Source organism: Elaeis guineensis, chromosome 10 (genome assembly GCF_000442705.2).
Source record: "Elaeis guineensis isolate ETL-2024a chromosome 10, EG11, whole genome shotgun sequence".
NCBI lineage: Eukaryota > Viridiplantae > Streptophyta > Magnoliopsida > Arecales > Arecaceae > Elaeis > Elaeis guineensis.
This window is the reverse complement of record NC_026002.2, coordinates 32,557,744-32,576,517: the sequence shown is the minus strand read 5'-3', so window position 1 is coordinate 32,576,517 and position 18,774 is coordinate 32,557,744. Positions and strand designations below refer to the sequence as shown.

Genomic DNA, 18,774 nt, shown 5'->3' with positions numbered 1-18,774 from the left:
TGTGTAAGTAATTTTAAGATAGTAGATTGCATCCAACTATTTGAATCATCAATATGAAATCCTCATTATTCAATTTTGATCTGATCAGATCTGAACTCAAATCCAACCAACCTGACCCAAATCTAGCCCTATATATATTTGTGTCTTGAAGACAACATATTGCAATTTGTTGTAAAGTACATTAGAGTAATCATCCAATAAAGCTCCACTTTCTCAAATCTTGATAAATTATTAGGCATCTTTCTCATGCTAACCGCGAAGCTTTCATTTCTACCCAAGAAAAACTCCGAAACTTTCCTACCAGATTTTCAGAGGAAATATCATCAAATGGCAATTGTTGTTTGTATTGGCTGCATATATTCACTTACAAAGTGCATATCATATTCGCATATATACGCAAACATCTTCGAGATGGAAACTTTCATGGTTGCATTATCACAGAGACGCAATATATGATACCAAGTAGCTCAATGATCCATGAAGCGCTTAGCTAAACGTCATAAGATATCCCGCATTTAGGATTTATCATGCACACGAACAGCATACGTGCTAACAGCTTCTAAGCTTTCGCAATAGTCCAAGATGGTGCGACTCATTTTTTATGAATACAATAATCAGAATGGCACAAGGCTATAACAATCCCCTGGTAATTTCAATATTAAAAAAGCCTCATCGCCACCTCTTTCAGCATGCTATTTAGCTACTTTTCGTGTTCCATGCATGGGATATCCTCGAATACTGCAGCTGCATCCACCCCCTAAAATAAAGGAATATCCTGTTCTCAGTGTTGGAGGTTCATCTGTGGAAGTACTTCAAGCACTGCAAGATTGCCCATACAATCTGCCCAATTGTTCCAAATGTACATAGAGAGGCAAGTGGCACATATTAGAATAACAAGCCAACTGCAACAGGCTGAAGTGTGCCAACATCATCTAGTAGCATTGATACAAGATAATACAATACAACAAATATGGCATCCTGCTGAGCCTTTAACTCGAATAAAAACTTGCGAATAACAATTGTTACAGCCCAATGTAGCCCACCTTGTCATCGTTTAGTGTCATAACTGCCTTCAGACTCTGAACTTTAACATCAAGCAACAGCAACACCAACAGCCAGAGTCATGTCAGTAAGCTATATCACAACCTTCTCAGCCAAGCCAAATTCTTCCCATCACCAATACTTCATAATCTTTCAGCCCCAACTTCCAGTCTGATACCGCTGAAATTAAATGAAAGTCCTATCTCTTGTAGTGAGTCTGTACAGTTGACAATGCATGAACATTATTGAAGATGATGACAATGGAACAATCTGAGTTCACCAGGGAGTTGATGTCATGACATGCAAACTAATTGTGAATCTGTCACCTAACCAATTACCAATGACCACTAGGACCACCATGAGCTGCAGCCACTTTACTTGCAACATAAGGCTTTGGCCGCACAATGTTAGTTCCTTCAATTCCCTCATCTCCTCTCTCACTCTTGCAGCTTGGGTTCCTTCTGGGATACGAAGATGCATATTGTGCAGGGATGGCAGGATTTCTGGCAGCTCTTCGCTGTTCATACAGTTCAGAACCTGAGGTTGTGCAGTTGTTGTAATGCAACAATGATCCAACAACTTTGCCAGGCCTTGCAGCGGCACCTGTCATGCAAAGCAATATCCATAATAAGCTTCGCATCATTCAGCAACCAAAGACAAGCTGGGTATTGCAACAACACAGCAAAACATGCAAAGCCCACTCAAACTATTAGGTCATTATCTAATAAATGCAAGTGAAAATTCTTGATCCGTTACAGTAATTCTACAGCATCTACCATCTTTCTGACCTGTTTATATGCATCAAATTTGAGTCAAGCTATTGACCACGAGAATAAAAAAAAAAAAAAGAAGACAAAGGAAGTCATCATAACTAGAAAAGCTTTGAAAAAACTGTTTCAAAAGAATCAGCATTATATGGTTTGAGACCAAATTTCACAAAAAATTGCAGGCTCCTGATGCCTTATACTTGATGACAATAAATGAAGTGAAAGGATCCACAAGCACATTGTTGACAATAAATGAAGTGACAGGATCCACAAACACAGCTCTTTTTCAACCATAACACCATCCAAAAGACTATGCATCTAAGTATGCAAGGAATCTTCTCCATCGGATATAGTTTCCCAAAATAAGCAGATAAAGAATAAGGCCATTAAAAAAGAATCATGTTTGTGAAGCGAAGGCACTGTAATAGCTGCAGTCCTAGACAAATTTAAGCTTTCTTGTTATGTTTGTCTCCATCTATTTCTTAACTATGCCACTTTAACCTACCTTTCAGAGGTGGACAATTTCTACATATATATATATATATATATATATATAGAGAGAGAGAGAGAGAGAGAGAGAGAGAGAGAGAGATTATCTAATGTAGAATAAGAAGAAAAACTAAAACATGATGTGCATAAAATGTTATAATCTATTCCTTTTTCTTTTTTTTTTTCTTTTTTTCTGAAATGTACATAAGATAGAGTAAATAATGGACTTATTTTTAACTTCTTTAGGGAAAAAAAAAATCAGCAGACTTGTTTAACCAAGAAAAGGCAACAAGATTTTCCCAAACTATGAACATAGAAGATGACTGCCATTATAGCAGCAGCTGTCCAACCCAATCTGTTAATAAATTGCAACTCTGTTTGCACTAACATCCTCCCATGTCAAGTTTGTGTGGATTGGCTAGCCCTTTTGCACTACTAATAATAGATGTATCAGCAGATAGTATCTAAGAGGAAGTAACATGGTGTATGCTGTTTGTGAGCTGTCATATAAATGGATTGACTACTCCAATTTGGAGTTATTGAGTGAACTTCAAAGAATGAGGAGCCAAAAAGATGGGCAAATCAAAATAGAGAAAACAATCTGCTAACAATGAGGCACCAGTCATTTTCACATATTGAACCCATGACCTTCAGCAACCCTAGGTCTAATACTGCATTAACTAATCATTTTACCCGAAAAGCTAAAGTTGTTAAGGAATGCATCAACAATATATATCAGGCTTAAAAGATCAGAAAAACCAGAAGATATCGAGGGGGTGCTACAGGTATTCTACATAACAAAAGCATATCAGGAAGACTAATGGTAAAACCATACGAGATCAATAGAGTTGGCCACTGCCATACAGAACATGATTCAGAAATAAAGAAAAGAGCATTCATGAATAGTGGAGATGAGGGTACTTGGATCAAGGCATGGTAAAACAAGGATAAGGGTAGATACAAGTAAATTAATAGATGACAACGAATTGCACAGATAAGAAGACCTATTGAGATCATTGGGTAATGTAAAAAGAAGATCATAGAAGACAAAAGTCTGAGAAAAGGGCAAGATGGGGCAGTTCTAGGATTCATTAGTGCAGGAAGAAGCAATCCATCTGCATATCCCCCCTTTCTTAGAGTTCTCCAATTAAATTGGCTCCATTCAAAAGCATAATACCAGTGGCTGTTTCATTGTTGCATGGTTAGCTCTCCAGGCCAACTATATGACACTTAAATCACTTTCTAGCTTTGCCTCTTTGGTGGAGTCATATTATCGGTGGAATTCATATGATTCTTCCTGTTCTATCAAAATGCTTGATTTCTATTTATTATCTTAGAGATCAAGCTTCCAGATGAAGACCTTTAACATGCCTAGCCATAATGTATATTAACATCATCTTCGATATCAAACAGCCAATGAGATGAATGCTATTCACTAATTGAAATTACATCAATAAGTATGGAAAATAGAGACAAGAAGTTTTCTTGCTGCAGAAAATTTGTCAGAGAACTACATATTCACCTTGGGCCCTCTGGGGAACTTGAAGTGGAGGCCTTGTCATAGGGACCATGCAATTCTCTAGTTTTGGCTTCTCAGCTTCCTTGATTAAACATTTAGAAAAATCTTGTGTAATGTCCATTGAGTTCTGCATCTTGTTATCTGAATAAAAAACACACGGCCTATGCACACAAAGCTGAATCAGCTGCATCTACAAATAGAAACAGATATCTTTAAGCATGAAAATAAATATCAGGTACCTGGGTAATGATGCATGTTGCCTCTCAGGTGGGGCAACAGTTGCACCATTTCCATAGTTCTCTTCAAGGTAAGCAAACTGCTTCTTGAAGTGATCCACAGCACTGCAAACAAAATTAAATGAATCTAAATTTTTAAGATTTTTGCCAACACTGATGGCTAAGAAAGAAGAGTTTAGAAAAAGTGGGAATTAGATGTTCTAGACTAATTATTTGATAACAAAAAGGTTTCTAAAGATAATGACCATCCTGCCAGCAGGACACACGTCGTGCTGCATGCCTTTCAATGCCAAAGCAAGAAAAATAAAATACAAAAATAAAAAGTAATTTAATTGCTGCCATTCTGACCCATGCTGAATGCCAGTCCAGGCCTGACTTGTTATGTGCCCACCAGAACCACCGGCAGTTGAATCCTCGGATGGCAGTATAAATATTTATTTGCATACAACTACACTGCACTAATTTTGAGAACAGGGTGACTGACGCCAGATGTAAAGTAAATATTGTTACATGTACCATGAAAGCATAATTTGAATTAATGATCAAAGGAATACTTCTCTAAGACATTTTTAGTTTTACAATTTAGTTTGCACATATCCAGCTTAATAACCAAGGTTCTAGGTAATTTCAATAATTATATGAATCCAAGTTCAAGCATGTAGAGGTTTGTAAGGCCTAAAACAACTGTTATGCTCCAGACCGACAAAACGAATTATAACCAGAAACATTTGCGTGTGTGGGGAAGTGGATATTCTAGAAACAGTTTTTGTAAATGCTTAGGAATGACTGAAGGTTCGAGATTCTGGTAAGATTCCCAAGCAGGTACATTACCTAGGTAGAAAATTCCGGCTACTAAGAACTATACACCTCTCTCTCTCTCTCTCTCGCCCCCCCTCCCTCCCTCCAAGAACCATTATGAGATACGAATGCTTTAAAGAAACTTGAGATCATGAGAACAATTAGAGAAATCTAAATGGGGAAATGAACCAGTGTATGGCTTCAGTTCAATGAGCTGCCTGCTCGCTGACTTGACAAGGTTGCGCAATTAGTAAATGAGACAAGTTTGATCATGAAACTGAGCTCAAACTAACTTCAAGCTTAGCTTCAGAACTGCCAAAACCAATAGTTTTTGACTCGTATGCATGAGTATGTCTGGATGCCCATGTCACACACATTTGTGTTCAACTAAACTATCATTTCTAATCAAATCTATCATTTAAGAACAATTTCAGATCAATGTAGTTGAGTAACCGTGTTTACCACCATTCTAACCTCATTTGGGATCTAATGATTGAGATATTTTTAATGTGTAAATTAAAAAAATTCATGGTGGGGCTCTAGCTTTCACCAATAAGCTGCTCGTTAACACCTTGACTTCAGCTTCAAAAGAGTCAATCTTAAGCCTAGGAGTAGCATCAAATTACAATTAAGGTGAGCTCAAGCTTGGCTTGATTATAAACAAGCCAAGCTAGAACAAGGACTAGCTTCAGCTTGCGAAGCTTAGCTAAGTCGCACCCGTAAACCAGGGTAAGCACATTGAAAGTTCAGAATAGATACATCTACGATAATTTCATTATCGAAAACCAAAAGCAAACTTCATGACAATACAAGCCTCCAGCACGTATTTTCAGTAATTATGATCTCTAAGGAACTGAGTATAGGAATCAGGGCTCAAATGGGCCCGAAGTTTTGGGACTAGGTCATTATATCAAAATACCTTGGATACATGAAACCAGTTGACTCCGTCCCTTCCAAGAACTCTTTCTTCAGCTTTGGATGATACTCGAGAATTTCTCTATATATGAGCTCCCTTACATCTTCCTTTGTTATCCTTCGTCTCTCAAATTCAAACTCCATTTTTGTAACTGGCTGAGCAGAAGGCTCCCTCTCAACCTTTGCTATATTCCTGAAATAGGGATCGGCCAAAGCCTGACACCTTGTGGCAAAATCAGCTTCTTTAGATAGAGCCAGCATATTTATACACAATGTAAAGGAGAAACAGAAAGCTTCATTTCTCCTATTGTCATCTAGTTGAACCCCGCTAACTGTACCTCCTCAGCAGTCGGGCGATCCTTGTGTTCAAAAGCTAGCATCCTCTCTAGCAAACGAAGAGCAAGTGGGTCGGCGTTTGGAAATTTCTGAGAAAAAGGCATAGGTTTTTTCCTGCGCATGCTGCTTAAATATCGTCTGGCCTTCTCATTGCGTACCTGCAGAAAGAAAAGAAGGTTTGATGCAGCTACTAAACAGACTACCATGAACTAAAAAGGACATCCTCATGCATGATAAAGAGTTTTTGTGAAGTGATATAGACCCTGGCAATGGCTTCGGGAGAAGGAGTTCCCAACAGATCTGTCATTAAATCCAATTGGTGGACCACATTCTTTCCAGGAAAAAGAGGCTTTCCAGTTAACAATTCAGCAAAGATACAGCCAATGCTCCAGATATCTATTGCCGGTGTATACTGCAACAGATTCAAAGTGGTAAAATAAATTATGCAGATGTACAAATGCTTTTATGAACTTAAGGACAAAGAAATTGTCAGAATTTTATTTATCAATAGGAAAATCAAGGTACCTATTCATAGGCTAATATAGCAAAAAGAGTCTAAGGTTGCCCATGCAAGGGATATAATTGTTCATTTTTCTCTAGCACTATGCTGATAAATAGAAGACCAGCTATGGCATTGAGCAAATAGCAATACAAAGAAATGTTTGCATCCACCTATACATTACTAGCAAATACTTTGTTACGTTACATGACCAAGTGTTTCGGATCCTGAAAAATTATCAACATTACTATGAACATGAAAAACCAACTATATCAACAAACAAACAAAAAAGAAACACATATGCATGTGAGAATTATTATTTTTTAAAAAAAAATCCCAGTTTCTAACATTTCATATGAGGGACCACATCCATCCAGTAAGCTCTCCAGTCCCCTCTTTACTGAGAGCTTAAAACTATCCACCCCTTTCATCTAACTTGAGGGAAAATTAGTCACAAATCCACCAGTCTAATGCAAGATTATGAGAGTCCATTTAAACCAACAAGCTCTCTCATGATATATCACCCCCTATGCAAGAATTATAGCCAGCATCTCACCCCTTTTTCATGATGACTGAAGTATCTCAATTTGCCATCAAAGCGGGGTCATATCTTCTACATTAAGTGAGAAGTACTCATCCAAAAAGTTGTACTTCTCGAATCTGCCGATAGCTTAACCTCTTTGATTTCCAGCAATCAATCCATTACCAGCTTTTTTGGATTCCCACTACATGTTAGAACAATATTTAAAAATTCCTGATGTGATTTAAGAAAACTAATAAAAATTTTGATCGTAAAAGAATATTCTAAATAACTCATAAAAAATTAAGAATAAAAAAATGATGATTAATCAAACCGGAAGCGTGCGAGGCACTGTCCTAAGGCGTGCGTATTCCCGTCCCTCATGTAGAAATTGTTGGGTTGCAGGGAGCACAACGGAAGATGGATTTCAAAAAAATTTTCTTAAAACTCAAATCTCCCGAAAACCCAAAACCCTAAGACCCCCTAGCCATACAGTCAAAGTAACTAATAGGTATAAAACTTATACCTATTAAGTTGATGAAGAAAGGAAAGAAGCCGGTAATCGATTCCACAAGACCCCCAAGTGTGAGTCCTCCAACGTTGATCCACACAGAAGTTGATCGAATAATTGCTCTGGCAGAACCTTGTCAATGAACTACTTCACCAATCGAGCCTCTTAACCTAATCTGCACCAAGAACCCTCTCAGATGAACCCTTAGCCCTTCTTCCTCACTCTTTGTACTCTCTAAATCGCCTCCTACTCTCTTCCTAAGCCTTGTCTTAAAATCAACGGATTTGTCTTAATAGAAGAGCTATGTCCTAACAAGACAAGGAAGAGAGAGAATTTGATTTGTCTGAGAGTTGGAATGCCTTGAACTCTCGGTACGAGTCCTATTTATAGCAGCAGAAGAGGCACAAGAAGGGTTCAGATAAGCCTCTTCACGAGTCTCTCAAATCAGCGTATCAGAAATTAAAAGACTTATTTGAGAAGGACTCTTAATTTTTAGATACGTTGATTCAGATTTTTCTCGCGTTTGCCAGCATTTCGATATGCTTTTAACATCCTTTCTTAAATCAAAAAATTTCTGATTTCGCCATCTGGAAAGCTCTTTGAACGATGCTTCTAATGGCATAGATTTTGAGGCGTGACTATATCCCAATGAGAAGGAATTCTGGCATGAAGCCGTGATTCCTTGTGTTGCTTCATCCCACACGCACCAAGAATTTAGGGGCATTTGACTCTCCATTGGGCCATGGCAAACATTAAAGTTCGTGCCATCGAGATAGAGGGCTGAGAGGGCTCCACATGGCTCTTAATTTCAGATTAAAAAGATTTCTCAAAACCTCTTAACCGAACCAAAACAATACAGCGTATCATTTTGTGGAGTCCTTTCTTTGTTTGGCATCCATTCAAAAACTCCACGCCAATTCAAATAAAATTCTGACCTTATCAAAATTCAAGGGGTACAAAAAGGTTTCCTCATCTATCTGAAAATCATTTAAAATAAAGTGCCTAATATGCAGAAGAACTCTTGATCCTTTTGCACGCCACTTTTATTTTGTCGCACAAACTAGGCACGCCATGAGTCGTAAGCCCATTGGACTCTTTTAAAGGGGTGTGGATAAGGCTTGGAGATGCCCAAACTTGGCTATCCTTTTAGGCTCGATCCAATCAGGGCCCTACACAAATAGGTAAGCCCAATTAAACAAGATTTAAGCCAAATCTAATTTGGCTAGGAGCTTGAGTTAGCCAACAAGTGCTAGCTTGTTAATTAGCCACCCAATTAGGTTCAATTGACCCATAGAATGAATCCAATTGATTCTTTGATCAATTCCTTGGTGTGTGTAACCCGTTGGATTCCTCATCTAGCTGGCAGTAGGTCTAAGTGCATTATTGACCAAGTTAGATTAGAGCCGTTCTTATCAATTTAGGTCAAATCGCATGCCGACCCAAATTGTCCAATTAGAATTCTTTCTAATTGACTCATGAATTAAACTTTTCAATTCATGAAAACCTACAAGATAAGATTGACGTCTAACAACGTATCATGCCTACCCAGAAGATGTAGAATTCAATAAAAATTCTAAAAATATCTTTCAGTGACAAATTACTGTGCAAATCAATCCTTCGATCAACCTTCATCCTGAATAAACAATGGATATAGAATTAAGTCAAACCCTAACACTTATTCATGTGCATCTCATCTTGCTAATGAAGACTCAATTAAAGAAGTATTAGAAATAATTTATAATCTTCTTGTGCTTTAATCAAAGACTTCCTGAGTCTTCATTTGACGAGATAGCTTAGGATGACAACTCCTCTTACTAGGAGTAATCGATCCCTTGTTGACCGGACTCATGACCTTCATTCACAATCCACCATATCCGGAACATCCCATTCATGACTTAGTCATGAGTGGGTATGAACTAAAATATGGATTCATGTGAATAAGATCTCATAATGGTCTTAAATTTAAGGATCAGTTGCACAACTCCCACTTAGAGAATCTTTTTTTGACATGAATGTAAGACATCCATAAGAAGTTCTCTTTTAGTAGGTCAATTCAGTAAACTCATTACCTAATGAGCACCCATATCCTTATATTAGTGTTTCACATAAGTAGCTCGTAAGATCAGTCACTCTCTCCATCGAGTATACATAGGATGTGCCAGTCTATCCAGAACATTGATCTCTGCCTCAATGCTCCTATAACTAGGAATAATTTTAGATTAGGATTTTAGGATTTCGGATCTTACAGACATGACCATTACATGACACCAAAACCATTGCCCTAATATATAAGGTTCATCATTATCTTTTAAACATAGAAAGACACAGCTGTAAATGATGAATCAAAAAATGCCTCTATTAATATATAAATGTCAATACATAAATTACGGTTTTACAAAGATAAGTACCATCGAAACACAAATTCGATTGACTTTAGGGCACCTATCTGGAAAAAACAATCCCAAGATACGATGGGTACCTCCGCTTGCGAGCATGGTCGTGGAGGAGGTTGATGAAGACTCTTTCAGCACTCAAGAAAAAAAAAAAGAGAAATTACAGTAGAAAATAAAATTGGAGGAAACTTAGAAAGAAGAATAGCTTGAAAGGCTTTTAGATTGCATGTCGGATTAGACCCTAAAGGAACTTTTTTATAGCCAACCAATGTGACCATTTATGACCGTTGGGACTTTTATTGACTCATTAAGATCTTAATAAGGAGCCCAACAATCACAACCTTTAATAACGAGCCCAATGGTCAGAAAATAAAAATAATTAAATGCACATGACCGTTTGGTAATTAAGAACCCAACGGTCAAAAATTAAAACCATGATAATAAAGAAATTAAAACATTTAAACAATACAATTAAAAAAAATAAAGTTAAAATACTCAAAGAAAATCTCAGGAAAATTGTGTTTTCTTTTTTGGATTCTCTCCAACACTACAGAGGCATCAGTCTTTGTTTTTAGGCAGCCCTTCTCGGGTGCTTCCCATCTACATCAAATCTTCTCTATAATTCTGGTCCTCCATCCGGTTTTCAAAGCTTGTCTTCTAATTTACAGCACTTTTTTAACCATAGTTTTAAATGCCAAAGGCACAAGGCACATGTGCTAGCTGTCAATGTTAAAACAATAAGGTAAAATTGAATTAAATAAAATAAAACAAGGAATTTAAAAAGCCCCTTTTATTAATAGCATTCAATATATGCCATGCTAATTCATTCCAGGTGTTGCTACTGGCTTGGCATAGTGTGTAGCAGAAGGTACAGGCCAGCACTTGAAACCATGGTTTCAAATTTAATTTTTTCCTATTTATAATTTTAATTTCTACCCAGAACCCATTTTTGTCTCCTTAACCATGAACTCAATAAAGACAAGGTAACAGAAGTCCAATTACTGTGCATTTGATAATGGTTAAGCCAGACTAAATCATCCCAACCACTTGGTGTTTGTTGAAAGGTCAATATTCATCAAAACTTTCCATACTTTTCTAGATCTTCAGTAATTAAAGAATGCAACATAAGAGAGACAAGCATTCATTTCCAATATTATAAATGTTATGGTGATATTTCTTTGCAGGAAATTATTGAATCATAGATTATTCAACAATTTTCCACTAAAATACATATTGAAGTCATTAATATCCTTATCTACATCTATATATCTAGATCACCAAAAGCAGCATTAGAGCTTTGATTTTTTTTTTTTTTTGTTAAAATCAACCTGAAGGATGAATAAATCCTACAAACCTTTGAGAAAAATGATCCACACAATTCAGGCGCCCTATACCACCTTGTTGCAACATAATCCTGAAAGTAGCGCAAAAAACAATTACGATAGTTCAATTGTTCAAACTGCTAATTCAATGTTGAGATCCAAGAATAGTATTAAAACTGCTCGCAGTATTTGACTGAGAAGAAAATACCGTCCAAAATATGGCAGTAGGAGCGTCATTGAAGGCCACCCTTGCAAGTCCAAAGTCACATATCTTGAGTTTGCAGTCAGCATTTGCTAAAATATTTTTTGGTTTGAGATCCCTGTGAAATACATTTGCTGCAAATCATAGAGGTGAAAGCAGAAGAATAAAAATTAGCAACCAAGAAAAAGACCAAGTTGGATTAGGATCGAATATGCAACATTCAATGTGATTCATACATGAGTTGGAAAACCATGATCCCGATAGAGACGATGATTATGTACCTCAGGCATCTTTAAATGCTCTAGCTGGTGTCTTGACATTTGGCATGGGAAAGTACAAAAACAATATATAGCAGCAAGGGAAAAAAAAAAGGTAAAAGGAGCCATGGTTCCAACCAAAAGGACAGGTGGGAGAACAATTCAAAGGATCATCACCCATCAAGACACAATTAGAATTGCTAATTTGAAAGGTCCCTGAATGAATAACAAATGAAGAGCCTTATGAATTTAGTGGCAATTTTAGTTGTCTAAGTTGAGAAAAGACGTGGGAATGGCAGTGAAGAACAGATGCAGAAACATGTCATAGTATATGATTAGAACTAAGTGATACTTTGTAGTCTATTCATATGGTTGCATTCTCAAGAAATGCATGACACAGAAATTTAAAAATGATGAAAAAATAAATGAAAACTTCCTGATTGAAGATTGATCTTGAAAAAAGTGCAGTAAAGAGAGATATTGGAACAATGAAGGAGCTGGAAAATTATAGAAGTCTCTAGTCCTTAATCAACTTAAATCAACCCCATAGTCCTAAGAGTAGCCAATTTGTAAGGCATAAAATTGGACTAAAAGAATTCAGAAACAATGAAATAAAGCAGGGGAAACAAGTCCCAGTAAAACATGTAACTAGCATATGGAGCAAAAATGATTTTGCGTGGGTTGATTTGCATCTATTATGCATCTGAATTCAGAGATATGTATTTAATTAAATTATGTTTCTTGCATCATAAATGGTTAATCTTGCATTATGCTCCCCAAATCCTCAGAGGACTAAGCTACACAATAGTGTTGCTTCCAGCATTATACTCCCTTACTTTTACAGCAAGGTTGCAATGTCCATAAGCATGTGCATCTTTGAAAAGCAAATGAAATAGAACATAAAGCAATTCCAAAACTAGTGCAAAAGATCAATGTACTTCACCTGTATGTATGTACTTTAAACCTCGAAGCAGTTGATAAAGGAAAAATTGATAGTGTTCTGGAGTCAAATCATCATTGGCCTTGATAACCTGGTGTAAATCAGACTCCATGAGTTCAAAGACAACATAGATGTCTTTGAATTCTCTCCTTGATGGAGGCAGTAGTATGTGTTTGATTTCCACAATGTCTGGATGACGCAGGAGTCTGAGAAGCTTAATCTCACGAAGTATACGTGTGGCATCAGAGACATGTTCAAAGATATCATTGATCTTCTTGATGGCAACTTTTTCCCCAGTATGAGTATCGAGAGCAGAGCAAACAACACCATAGCTACCTTTTCCTATCACTTCTTCTATCCTGTACCTACTACCCTCACCATATTCTGTGAAGAAGTCTACTTCTGCTGATGCCTGCATTATCAATGTCATCAGGTCCAGAATATGGGTTGGCAGTTAGCACTACATAACAAGCATGAGGCTACAAGCAGCAACTAACATTTTGAACATACAAAGGGGAGAAAGAAGACAACCAGGGTAAAATGTGCCAAAAGATAGAAGTTGCCAAGAGGAATTTTGCTAATGCAGAAAGATATCTATCTAATGAAGGGTAAATGTGGTCTCAAAAGATAAACTTGCAACTTGCAAGCTTTATATAAATCCCTCATATCTCTATATAGGAGTTGTCATTTCTAAAACTTTTAATGGGCTGGAACATGACATAAAACAAGGAGGCATGACAAATGAAAGCTTATGAAAGCAAGTGATTAAGCGGCTACACAGCTTCGGTGCCTTGCACTGAATAACCCTTCTTTCATCAGATGGAAAGAAGCCAAAAATCATCATCAGATAGAGTGGTCCACATGCAAGATGAACTAATTGCACGTGTTTGCATAATGCACTATCACATGAAAATTTGCATGCTGTCAGGAGTGGGGTCATTAGAGAAGCAGCAAGCAACAAGCCTGTTCTTAGCATCTCACATCCAAACTATTCTTGGATGACCGTGGCTAATTTTCCAATCTCCAACAGTACAAGATCATCACACATCTTGCTGTCACACTAGAGTTATTTCACCATCTAAGCTGAAAATTCATCATTATTGATTCTACAGAGATACACAAAGCATACAAAATTTGACAAAATTGAGCATGTAACCAAGAAATTCCACCCCAATCTGAAAACGTTGAAATCTTCAAACATTCACATCAAAACTTGAAAATGATAAGGAAGGCTATAGGAGAAAGAAAAATTCAAACAGTCTCTTGATTCTCCTCATGTCTATTTGAGCAGCACCTCATACTCAACATTTACGACTTTCAAAAACAGTTATATCATACTCAACACAGATGCTAAAATTTGAAAGAAAAAGACCGATGCTATCTACAAAATACAAAAGAAAAACACCACCAAAGTAGACAAAAGGAGGAAAAAACAGTCAAAGTAAGACCGATACGGTCTTTTTTTTTTTTCCATGGAAGACCGATATGGTCTACCAAGTAATCAAAAACAAAATTCTCCACATAATTGATTACATCAAGAAGAAGAAGAAGAATGAAGAAAAACTTCACCTTTCTTCTCTGATCTGGCTGCATCTGATCATACGAGCCTCAACGACCAACGAAACACACCCAATGCTCTCCTCCTTAGCTGCCGCTATAACCACAGTTCAAACAGACCACCAATCGACTAGAAATCGAGCAAAATCCCACATTTACAAGGTCTCCAAGGACAAAACTAGTAATTATCCAAAGATTGACGGAAAGCTAAGATTTTTGAAATGGAAAGAGATCCAACAACAGCTGGAGATGCCGAAAACTCGATACAATCTCCTGAAACAAGGACGGACAACCCATAAGTAGAAGAAAAGCCGGAGATCGGACAAAGAAGGCAGCTGGAAGCTCCCCTCTATTCTCTCCAGCTCTCTCCTTTAAATTATTATATTGTGGAAGCAGCACTCCATTGGAAAAACAATAACCGCACATGTAACCCAGGCGGAATCCCCATCATCTCCTCCACTCTTTAATCTATTCGCATCCCAAAGAGAGAAAAAATTAATTAATTAAAAAAAAACTAACCTTTTCTTCTTCTGAAAGCTTATTAATTGCAGCGGTATTGAGCAGAAAAAAATCTCAAAAAAAAAAAAATCGGCCTTCTTCTCCACTACAACCACGGAAGCAATTTGACCCAAAAAAGGACAAATTTGAGGGGGAAAAAACTGAGAGAAGGAGGGAGGAAGGAGAGGCAAAAACGAATCTTGCAGGGGGCCTGGCCTGACGGAACTATGATAAAGCTATGAGGGAGCGCTTAGTTGTGTTACGATAAACCGCGGAGAATTTTAGTGTCGGCTTATCTGCGGTGGTGGAGGATCGACTTGATCGGCCGACAACTCGACGATTGAACTGTTTTGCGGGTAAACTTACCCTTTTTTTTTTCCTTTTTTTTTTTTTTGGTGTCATTAAAAAGCTTGCATGCGGACATAATTTTGAAAAGGTATCATTGGATATTCCTCGTTATTATTGGAAACATAATAAACGTTGAATTGAATTAAATTAAAATAAATAAGAGAAACTCTGTGGCAGCAGTATTTTCTTTTTTCTCTTTTGCAGGGCATTGCACTGCTTTCTGGTGGGGATATTCTGGGTGTAGAAAAATTTATGGACAAAATAAATTTGGCAACAAGAACCATGTGGTCACACCCAATTTGGAACGAAACAGGGGGCAGGAGGTTATTATGGAAAACATATGGTGTAGACAGTAGACAGCATTGGATGAAGCCTTTTTTTTTTCTTTTCTTTTTTAAAATGTTAATGTTTGCCTTTTTGCACTAAAGGAACTTTGAAGAAAGAGATGTGCCATAAAATCAATTTTTTATCCTTTTAAGAACTTGCCTCGTGAGCTTTCTTGAAACTTTGGTGAGTTTCCTCTCAGCCAATCAAAATTCGACCATTCGTGGGCCCTTCAATTTCAATCATGTGGTCTTTCATCTCCGGCATAAAATGGTAGCGTTGGTGGAGTATTAAGATTGTGTGGTCATATTATTGCTCTTATTTGAATTTAATATTTATAAATTTTTACATTATTTCTGGATGTTAGATGGCTGCGTGCACATCCAGCTGGCTTTGACCCAAAGGGGCCATCTTAATTTTATATTTTTTTGATATCGAAAGGAGCCATGTTAATTAAATTGTTTAGTCTCTTTCCACAATAATTTTAGAAGTGGCCAGTATTTTAATAATAAAAAAAATTAATTCCATTGCTAATATATATTAAATTATTTTTTATAATATTTTTATTAATTAATTAATAAATTTTATTTCAAAATTTATCATTTTGATATCAGATCTTATATCGATACTATTCTATTATAATATTAATATATTGTATCATATAAGATGATGAGAACCGTGAGGTATACTGAATGTTAGTATGGTATAAAATTATAGATCAATTCGGTGTGGATACGCTATAACATCGACAGTTTCGATAACGGTTAGTTTGATAAATTTATTTATTTGAATAATATATATATATTATAATATTTTTCACTAATTGGTTGTATGAAATAATATAACAATTAAGAGATTAGATGACTTTAGTCAAATGGTGATCTGTATCCTAAAAAATCGTATTGCGGACGCCTAAGGACCTAGGTAGTGACAAAGAAAAAATAATAAATACAAAAAAGACCCACAAGAACAAGAATCATATGCACTCCACCAGGTAACGGGAAAAAGGGGAAGGACCAGCGGATCACAAGCATGCATGAATGTGACGGCATGGTCAGGTCACCCTCAACCGTGTCGGTTGCTAGTTTCTACAATATAACTATGTCTCTAATTATTGATATTTCGTTTGAACCAATCCTTTATGAATACAAATTTGGTTACTGTTGCACCATTTCTTAGCCACCAAACTTTAGAACTCTATTGCAAACATATTTTCCCAAGTAAGATGAAGTCCTAGATAAATCTCAAAGAACAATCTCACCATTGATACCAGTAAATTGACAATAAAGAATTTATAGATTTCCACTAATATATAATAATTAAAATAGCAAACAAGTAGGTTATGTTTAAATCTCCAGCAAGCAAAACAATGAATTGCAATGGGTATCCATTGCATATACTTTTGAGACTTGCATGGTCTTCGAAGGTAAAGAGCAACCGATCAATTAAAATTAAAAATAAATAAAAACATAGTTTCAATAAAAAAATCCAAAGATAACATTTGCGCAAGCTCTGAATATATTCAGAAAAATTTTGATCATCGAACGAAATGGTTGGTGGATTCGAAACAACTATAATGTCCGCATACGATAAGATAGCGATGGCGACGGCCGAAGTAGTTCAAACATGAATTTACCAGTCCAAAGTTTGGTTGATCGATCAGTCAAATCTTTTGAGTTGTCAATAATTGACTCGTTGGCGTGCTGATGCTCTTCAAATGGCCAATTCTGAACCGAAGTGGTTAGTGCAGTGGATTAGTGCTTTTTCTAAGCCCAACAATTATCTATTCTATTCCGGAAGGGATCATGGAAGATCTTGTCCGGAGATGCCAATAAGGAATACCCGCCAATTATAAGAGCGGGTGGCAGGGAATGAAAGCACTCCTGTTGTAGCATAGTGTAGAAATTCTATAGAGCTAGAAGTAGGCCATTTATTTTTATTGAACTTTCTTCAAGATGCTTTAGGTCTCTTTCTCATTTGAGGTGGTGTTCTGAATAGAAGCTTTTTGTATTAGTCATCGTCTATACTTTATTCCATGGATAACACTTTTTTTTTTAAGTTTCAACATGTGATAATAATTTAACATTTAACATAAATATAACCAATAATATGTAAGCATTCTAGCTATTGGGGTGTTAGGTTGAAGTTGGACAATTTATTTTTTAAGTAAATTTATGCACCAGAATAGACTTAAATAAAGAGTGGTCACTTTTAGATAAAGAACAATTTTATGATCAAAACACAAAAAAAAAACTGGGTAAATTCAAGAATTGTATAGATATTCAGTAAAATGCCTGAGAATATGAGAGATGCTTCTGTATTGACCAATTAGAAGTCAATATATTCTAATTGTAGTGCTAAAACTTTAGATGCAAGTGAAGAATGAAATGAACGGACCAAATAAAAATGACGACCAGTTTATATTCCGTCGGCATTATTAATTTAGTTTTGAAATGTTAAAAGTTGCCCGTTCGTAAATATGTAAGCTAATGGAATGTCCTTGTTTGTCTTTATGTCCATTGGCGTACGTGCACTAAGAATACATTATCAGTGGAGAAAACACTTCAAATAAGAGAAGGCTATCAAAGAGAAAAGTGGAAGAGAATTACAGAAGACCAGTGTGAGTTGTTAGAAATCGATGAATTTGTCAATGTTGTAAAAATCAAAACATGCAAAAAGTTCTCATGGACTAACATGATCAAGGGTCATTGAAAGATGGATGGAAAATACAAAAGGTTCCAGAAGAGGTGATATAACAACAAAGTCCAAAAAGATGATAAAATTTGAAGAGGAGCTTCGGGAAGTCCAAAGCCTAGGAAGCTTTTGGTGATGGATATATAGTGTTGTTGGTAGATGTAGATTTCACAAGAGGAAGGTATTTATAGGTTTCATTTGTAGATTACAGCAGGCTTATTCAAGCTCTGGATAGAGTTACCGAAGAGATATTGCGACCTTATTGTGGAGAGTCTCCTATCTCTGTATTAGGCATGTTTACCAGAAGGTGAATACATTAGCAGACTGGATCACCTCTTTTATTATGGAACACCCTAGGGATGTGCTGTGGATTGACATGGACTCCATGCCTAAAGCTTTTTACATGATGTTCTATTTTCTGACTTTTTTGATTGCGTCCATATTAGGATTGTGTAAATGTTCCGCCAATACTGAAACTAAAAAGAGTATTAGGAGAGGTCAGTGGCTTCAAATATTGTGATGCTAGGATTCCACTTCATGTTGACATTTTTCCTTCTTTACTTTGCTAGGGTCATTGTCTTGGTGGAGCTTGATAAGCCTAGCCTCCA

The 18,774-nt window shown here is 36.6% G+C and overlaps 1 protein-coding gene across 2 annotated transcripts; it reads right to left on the bottom strand.

The window, feature by feature from the left end:
* Positions 1-860: 860 nt before the first annotated feature.
* Positions 861-15,007, bottom strand: LOC105052716 (mitogen-activated protein kinase 15). Of its 2 annotated transcripts, XM_010933637.4 has the most exons (11): positions 14,822-15,007; positions 14,315-14,575; positions 12,749-13,157; positions 11,555-11,682; positions 11,379-11,438; positions 6,364-6,513; positions 6,104-6,259; positions 5,770-5,981; positions 4,056-4,157; positions 3,820-3,977; positions 861-1,644 (listed from the first exon to the last, which is right to left on the bottom strand). In XM_010933637.4, exons 2-11 carry the CDS (start codon positions 14,336-14,338, stop codon positions 1,376-1,378), a joined length of 1,668 nt encoding a protein of 555 aa, XP_010931939.1. In that variant the 5' UTR covers positions 14,339-14,575; positions 14,822-15,007; the 3' UTR covers positions 861-1,375. The 2 variants fall into 2 exon arrangements, with proteins under 2 accessions (XP_010931939.1, XP_073101187.1); XM_073245086.1 differs by lacking the exon at positions 14,822-15,007 and having other exon boundaries at positions 14,315-14,637.
* Between the last annotated feature and the right edge of the window lie 3,767 nt (positions 15,008-18,774).